At 39.1% G+C, this 8,553-nt stretch overlaps 1 protein-coding gene across 1 annotated transcript; it reads left to right on the top strand.

Annotated features, from left to right (window-relative positions):
• The first annotated feature begins 257 nt into the window (after positions 1–257).
• Positions 258–5,720, top strand: LOC121375971 (selenoprotein Pb-like). The gene is made up of 4 exons (XM_041503716.1): positions 258–391; positions 1,182–1,385; positions 1,533–1,742; positions 4,177–5,720. Exons 3-4 carry the CDS (start codon positions 1,588–1,590, stop codon positions 4,466–4,468), a joined length of 447 nt encoding a protein of 148 aa, XP_041359650.1. The 5' UTR covers positions 258–391; positions 1,182–1,385; positions 1,533–1,587; the 3' UTR covers positions 4,469–5,720.
• Positions 5,721–8,553: the final 2,833 nt, after the last annotated feature.

The following is an 8,553-nucleotide window of genomic DNA, read 5'->3' as shown; positions in this document are numbered from 1 at the left end:
TTGACCTAGTACAAAGACAAAGATGAAGATTTAGAAGTCACCGTTTGTAGTGTAAAATGCAATCATCTGTTGAAAGAAGTTACTTTTTAATATGTGTCCCTTATTTAACCCTGATGTGACTGCATTATTATTGTTCAGTTACAAGTGAACTTTAGTAGACAGCTGATGCGTTTGCACGATATCTAAACGTGACAGTTGTTTGTTTTGCATGATTATAAATCTGGATGACACTGTATACTGGGGCAACACCCCTGAGACAGGTCAACGTTCTCAGATTTACCCGAGCCGAGTTTTTATCAGAGACTCGGCGACCCACAGTCGTGTCTGCTGCTCTGTCACTAACAGGACGTACAGCGAACAGGTGTCACACGCAACTTACTGCTGTATACAGGTAACTATAGAATTCATTCTGCACCTTGTACATATATTACCGGCATTTAAAATGTACATAAAAAGGCAATAGAGAAAGTTAAACGAAACAATATATTTATTTAATAGTACATGTAATGGCCCTACTAGCTACTAGGTATGGATTCGTTATTAGTAAAGTAGTTTTGGCTATTAGGCTCCAAATGGTTTTTTTTTTTAAATAATTAAATTACACATTGCTGACTTCTTGCTTAAATGATCAAACTGACGAATCCAGTGTGTTTGTTTGCGTCCCGATTCTTATGGTAGATCAAATACATTTTATGCGAAGTAGAAATGGTACGTATATAGCGTACTTTTGGAATTTCAAGTATGTCGGTTATCAAAAGTTTATACATCAATGATTTGCTTTTATTTTCTGACGCAAAATTAAATGTTATCGTGTATTTTTTTCATCAGAATATATATGTTCGAGGACTGTACATTAGTCAATGGTTTGATCATTTTGAAATTAGCCTACTTATGTACATGCTGTAGCCAAGAGTGACCTTTATTAATAATTCAAGGTTAAGGTGATCGATAGCCATGGTCTTTGGTATTCTTCAAACTAGTTTTAAATTTCTCCTTTTCATTTACAAGGATGTTTATGAATAAATATCCTTTTATAATATTAATTAATCAAATACATATATCAAAGTACTTGACATTCTTTCTTTTTGTTTTGTTTTGCTGCTAAACCTGTTTGTCTAATTGTGTTTGTTTTGTTTTGCTGCTAAACCTGTTTGTCTAATTGTGTTTGTTTTGTTTTATAGATCTCTAAAAATGCGGGGCCTGCGGGCACTGCTGGGTGTGATGGCCATCGCCCTCTTTGTCCCCGTCTCCCATGGACGCCAATGCCAGAGACTAGCACCGTGGTCTCTGGGAGAGGTTAGTCCCATGGTCGAGGCCCAGGGCAGAGTGACGGTAGTGGCGCTACTCAAAGCTAGCTGACACTTCTGTAGAGACCAAGCCGTTAGGTATGACATACACAGGTACTTTTATGGACACACGTACATATATATATAAGTTTCTTTTTTGAAAATATTACTTGCAGTAATTTGTTGTTTGTTGTGTGTTTTTTGTATTGACGTGACTGGAAGTAACATTGTTTTTCTCTTTTCCAGCTTAAACAACCTAAAAGGACAATTGGCCAGGGACTATGGCTGGCACGATATCAACATGTTCATCATCAACCACCACGACCACCCGTCTGTGCTGATGGCCAACGCGTTGACCGAGCTGGTACCTTTCCCGGTTTACCAGGACTCTACACAGCTCCACCTTTGGCGGGACATCTTCCAAGGATCCAAAGATGACTTCTTTGTCTTTGACAAGTGAGTACTGAGGTCAACTGAGATGACCACAGTTGACTTCACAGGTACACACAGAGGTCAACTGAATATACCTGGGCCTTATTTCACGAATCGATTTTAGCACTAAGATCACCTTAAGTGCATAACTACCAAGTCAAGGAGAACTCAAGTCAGATATGAGCCATATTTGTTAGAAAGATGCATACACTGGACCACCAACATATACTGACACTTTAAGAAGTGAAAAACGCGTAATTTTTAGAGTTAATAAAAAACGTAATTATTCCTGCTAACTGGGGGACAGCCATTTTGTTTCGTTTTCGTCGCATCAGGTACTCTAGCTTGGGACGAAGTGACATGAGCTCCTACCAACTCCTGTATGTACAGTGTAAACAAACGCAGTAATTTACAAGGCGCTTCCCTCTCATCAACCGGACTTGTAAAACCACACAAATGACTTGATAATATAATTATTACTGCACTTTCCCCCCCGTTTTTCAATGTTGAAATAGACAAACAAGTTCGCCTATTGCATAAATAGTCTCGACCGATATTTTTATAATTTGTATGCTCCCGAATAACGTTATAAAAGGCGAAGTGTAATTGGTCGATATTTAAATTGTTATTTATAGATGAAATGTCACCTGGACATGGGGAGTCCACGCAATGCTGTTAGATCTACTGGTGAGACCAGTAGAGCTAATTTTAATCAGATTGTTATTACAGAACATTGCGATGCATGCCTATTTCGTCATCCCTAAAAATCAAGTACGTTTGTTTCTTGAATTCCAAGACTAATTCCTGACGTGACGTGTTAAGTATTACGTATTCACTGGGATGGAACAAAATGGCCGTCACATTTAACCATTTTATTAATTAAATATAATAATATATTTGTTGATATTAAGCAATAAGTTGCACTATATATCGTTGAAAATGCATACCAGTCCAAAAGCCTTGCGCGAGCGTTCCTTGAAGGTGGTCTAGCTATACGATCGCTTCGTGGAACGGGTTCTTGGTCTGTAGGCCTATAGGTAATTAACAGAAAATATCCAGCTAGAAATAAGAACATATCCACATATCCAAAGCTATACTGAAACACAATGAAAACGCAAAAACAACTTTTCATTGCAAATAACTATTAATGAATTGATGGATAATGTAATATGACATTAATGACTGGTATTCATGAAATACATTCACATGGAAACATTGCCAGTTATCATCAGTAATCGAGCTGCATTCATAATCGAAAAGTTCATCCCCCCATATCAAGGTCAGTATCTGGTGTGTCAACCATCGGCCCGTGAGCATGCGTGAAGACGACGGGGAAAGGATTGGCACAAACATCTCAAATAAGCCACAGGAATGTTCCTCTACTCCTCCTGCAAGCTCAGCGACGTTACGCGGTGGTGGCTGGCGGTGACGTACACGACGTCCTAACTCATCCCACATGTGTTCAGTTGGGTTCAAATCCGGAGAAACGGCGGCCCAGTTCATAACGGTGATACCGACTTGTTGCAGGAATACCGGGGTAATTCTTGCAGTATGTGGACGGGCATTGTCTTGTTGAAACAGAAGGGGACCTCCTGGTCTTCGGTGACGGCGTAAAGGTGGCTGGAGAACTGGTCTTAGAATAACGTCAACATAACGCTGGGCTGTAAGGGCATCGTGGACAATGATGAGATCACTCCTGAAATCAAAGTTGATTGCCCCCCATACCATCAGACAACCGCCGCCAAACCGATCACGTTCCCTCACACATCCGTCAGCGTACCGTTCATGGAGTCCCCTGTACACACGTGCTCTTCCATCGGCAAAGGAGACAGAGAAATGGGACTCATCTGAGAAAACAATGCTCCGGTAAAAGGCTGATGGATGATTACACATTCTTAATGTGACGAGGAATATGACACCGTTACGTGACTTTTATGTGTCCACATACTGGCATTTCACGTGCATTGCATGCAGCATGATTGAGCATGTAGTGAACGCATTTCACACCATGTTGTGTGTTTCTGCTATTGTATGTGTAACGAGAACAAAACCAGGATTAAAACCCTGACAAAAGGACCAATCAATGGCTTCCTCTCATAAATTTTAAGTCCAATAAATATATTTTTCATTAATCACAACAAAATATTGAAAAATATCTGTTTTGCGTTTTCATTGTGTGTCAGTATAGTTTCACTTTTACAACGAACCCCTATGGATAACAACTGTTAAGCAGGGCCTTACTGGGGAGAGGCGGCCAGGCTATTGCTACGGCCCCTGAAGATATGTATATATTTGTTTAAGTAGCCGTTTTGTCAAGCTCGGGGAGACCCTCCCCCTATTTTATTTTCAACGAGGTACAGCCCATCATGTTCGTAGTCTGAATAGATTTAGAAATGTGTAATTCGGTGGGAGTGTTCACTGGTGTTCATTGAACAGTTTTAATCTTCTTGTTTTGCAGATGTGGGAAACTGACATACCACATCCCTTTTCCGCAAAGCTATTTGGGCTACAGCTACACCCATGTAGCCATAATAAACACCTATCAAAACAATATCTGTAACTGTAGCCAGGACAGTGGGTACAGCGGTGACATGCACGACAGAATGTTGGGCGATGCACCATCACAGCCAGAACATGCAGTCAGTCAAAATGCTGGCCACGTATTACCAAAGTGTGCTGCCGAAGACGGGCTTTGTCGAATACTTCATCGTATCAGAGGAAGACACGGACACAGAAGTGTGGAACACTGAAGATGACCTAGCCAAAGCAGAGGAGTCACACACAAATGATTGTGTCCTTCTCTCATCACAGAAACACAGTGATCCTGCTCTCTCTCGGTAAATGAGTCACACGGGGGCACTGCTCTCTGGAACTGCTCCTGACGTCAGCCATCAGAGATGACACGTGAACGTTGTCTTTGACAGGCCTGATCGACAAACACACTAACCAGCCCCTGACAAGCAGACGGCAGTTGAGCATGACGGAAACCAACACACACACACACTACTACCACTAACTGACAGTGACGCAGCAGTCGACAGAGACACTGACAGTGACACCACCATGGTACTTGAGAGTGTCCTTTCACTTACGACAGTTGATTCTGACCCTCAGTGTAAACTGTTGCTTAAAATCCTACACTGTTAACCATTATTGAGATAAGAAAAAAGAAACGTTTTGAACATTAGAAATGTAAACAGTAATAACAAAGGTCATATCAATGCGTGACTTTGTCATCAAAATATAATTCACATTTTAAACTCCTGTATACTCAGTCAAAAATAAGTTATGTTTGGTTTTCAGTTGGCACACTATCAAGTATTACAATGTATGTCAGGACAATGGTCTAACAGTCCACCCAGTACTTGCTACTGCAAATTGGTTTTATCTGGTTTGCTAACATCAGTTGGAACTAAGAAGTCATCCCAATAAAACTCAGTGGTATTGAGGTGTTTGATGTAATTTCAACTGCTCTGTTTGCAAATACCAATCAACCCATTCTCAGTAGAATTTTAACGTCCGATTTGTAAATATAATTATGTATATAGAAAATAGTATTTTTTATCGGTACGAATTTCTGATAATAATAATCCTTGTTTCAGGACTAGATGATTTTGGGGAAGTTTAATATATTATCTTAGAAGGGTATTTATGAATACGTAATCCAAAATAATGTAGCTTAACACTGTAAATTGTACAAGCAGATAGTTGGAACAGCTTTAGTTGATTTCATTAACATTTATCACTCATGTCCTGTTTATGAGAAGACTCACATTACAATGTGACAGTTGTATTTTATTACCAAAAATATTATAGTTTAGTGTAATATGACAAATGACGTATAGTGCAATAAATTTGTGAATTATTAAAATGTTAAATGTTAGCTGGTTTCATCTAGATAAAACTTTAACAAAAGGTTAATGTCCCTGAACATAAGGTGCTACCAGGTAACATTTAGCAACCAGATAAGCAAATAAATTTATAATAAAAGATTATTCTGTCCATGGTGTTTTATTGTTACGTTTCAGTTAACTGGTAGAAAAATGCTAAAATAACATGTAATATTGCTAAATCAATTTAAAACAGACTAACATTACTTAATAACCAATTACAAAATATATAATGTGACTTTTGTGTGCATTACAAAGGTTTTAAAAGTATAAACAATTTACCAAAACTTAAAACAGTAAACGTAAATGTGCACAAATTAACAACAAATGGATACAGAATAATACTTATGATGAAGACAGAACCTACACTGATATACATGTATAGACAGGACAACCATTTAATAACACGATGATATGACCATGATGGCAGTGACTCTTGTTATCAACTCAACAATAATGTACAGTGTTATGGAATATTAATACTACTTTATGATGTTTCATTGTAAATGAAACTACTGACAGTACACAAACTAACAACAGGGCTTGACCTTAATAATTTTTCACTGATTGCAATTTTGAGGTTGCTTAAGTTAATTTTTTTTAAAGTTAATTTTACCGCAAATAAATTTAACTAAAAGGTTATTTTGCTGTATTAGTCATATTTCAAATGCGCCAAATTGCAAGGGGCAATAAAACTCAATATATGGCTATACAAATGCAAAATTAATGTGCACACACAAACGGCAGGCTGAACTTGTCCCTGCACGTAGAACTGGATTCAACTGGGTTAAAACTACATCCCTGGAATATTTTTATTATTTAAGCATATACAGAAAATTCAATTACGTTTGGTGTATATATGACGCCGCATTCCGCATTGGTTTCACTACGCTGGCTTATCCAGGTCAAAAACAGAGCCATGAAAGTATAGAATTCCCCAACAAGAGATCACGTGAGATTTCACAATTTTTGAACAAATTTAACTGTCTTGATTGAGGGGTCGGCTCATATCTCCAAAACATATTTATATCCATAGAGGTATTGTCACGGGGATTCTATAATACTCGTAACTGAATAAAACACGATTGTCCAAATATCTCTCCTAACTGTATATCTATTAGATCTCTCTGTAACAGGCAGTATTTACCCGAGTATGGCTCGTCTAGGTATGATCAGAGATACGATCTTATATAAAGTATATATAATATAGCACGTTTAGTTCACTAGAAAACACAACAAAAACACAATACACTTTGGAATCTGTATCAATCTACGCTGACAAATGTACTGCCGCAGTAGTTAATTAATAACAACAATAATATCAACCCAGAACTGATCACTTAATTAGTTAATCTCTAGGTGTCTAGTTTACACAATATGCTAATCACTTCACCGTGACACAATACTCACACGTGTGATAATTGAAAAACGCTTCTAGGGGAACTTAATTAATAAAGGAATTACAGCTCTATTCCTAACTGGTTAATTTTTAATTAACCCTAACTACTCATTCAGTAACCTTGTAACACAAAATTAATACTGGTACCTATCACAATAAAGACAATAACCTACAGTTTACCTAGGTCCTCTAGGATGACTGGCTAAGCTTTATATTACCAAATACTCGTATATGTTAGAACAAAAAGTCTACGATTTACTTCGTCAGATGACCGAAGACACTGTCTAAAGAATATTGGTATAATACAGTATTAAAATATTTAAAGTCACATCAGTCACATCAAGGTTATACAACAGAACAGAAATAAAATATTTACCAAAGTCCAACCGGACTAACGTTCCCCCGGGATACCTTCCTCTCGTTCTGTCCTTTTTGCTTCTCCCAGATATCTCTAAACCCTAGCTATTTATTATAAAATCAGAAAATCGCCTGGGGGTACAAGACGGTCCTCCCCCTATCATCTGATATTCCACCTCTACCAGAGTCGGTATATTTCTCTCTGATCGTCAGTCTGGCTGTCGCCAATCCGCGACCAATCCCCTGGCCATAAACAGCACTACCGGAGATATTACGTAACTACTAGCCACATGGCCTCCACACCTGCTCTGGGTGTGTATTAGGCGTACCGATCTAGGACCGTCGCGCAGAAGTATTACGTAACAAGTTGCCCACCTGGCTAAGTGCAATTCGGAACTGCACACGGCCTTCTAAAACAATTAATATCGCCACAGGCGAAAACAAATTTAAGAGCATGTACCGTCACAGGTATGGTACAACGGGTTTCCATGAGTCGGCGAGTCGGGGATTTTCCTTGAAATTTTGACAGTGGCCAGCTGTTGGCGTTACATGTAAGGGGGTGTTACTAATTACGTAACGCTCTAGGGGTAGAGGAAGAGGGTACTGTGTTCGATTTACGTAACATTTTTCAAGACTATATGCTATTTTTATTCATTACTTAGACCTAAAAAGGCGCGGTCAGTCTAGGATCGATCCCCATCGGCGGGTATACAAAAATACCATGGTATGTGATATCTTGTCTGTGGGATGGTACATATAAACAATCCCTTGCCAAAAAAAAAATGTAGCGGGTTTCGAAGGCGCGTGTGCAGGGATTTCAGCGGGGTTGGGGTTATAGACTGTGTTAAGTGAAGTTTATAGCCTATGGGGCCAAGCTCCCCCCAAAAAATACATTTGAATTTTTTTAAGCTTGGGCAAGTAAGGGTTTCGACCTCCAATACCCTCCCCCTGCACATGCACCCGATTCCTCTCTAAGATTATATGTCAAAATTACCAAATGTTAGACATCCAACAGTAGATGGAAGGAAGGATAGGATATGTTTTATTTAACGACGGACCGGCCTCGGTGGCGTCGTGGCAGGCCATCGGTCTACAGGCTGGTAAGTACTGGGTTCGGATCCCAGTCGAGGCATGGAATTTTTAATCCAGATACCGACTCCAAACCCTGAGTGAGTGCTCCGCAAGGCTC

This window comes from Gigantopelta aegis, chromosome 6 (assembly GCF_016097555.1).
Source record: "Gigantopelta aegis isolate Gae_Host chromosome 6, Gae_host_genome, whole genome shotgun sequence".
NCBI lineage: Eukaryota > Metazoa > Mollusca > Gastropoda > Neomphalida > Peltospiridae > Gigantopelta > Gigantopelta aegis.
This window is presented reverse-complemented; position numbering and strand designations above follow the sequence as displayed.

Excerpts from the sequence above, each read along its gene's own strand:
- LOC121375971 (XM_041503716.1), top strand. The coding sequence starts at position 1,588 with ATGTTCATCATCAACCACCACGACCACCCGTCTGTGCTGATGGCCAAC. Across the intron at positions 1,743-4,176 it reads GACTTCTTTGTCTTTGACAA|ATGTGGGAAACTGACATACC; the intron begins GTGAGTACTGAG and ends CTTGTTTTGCAG.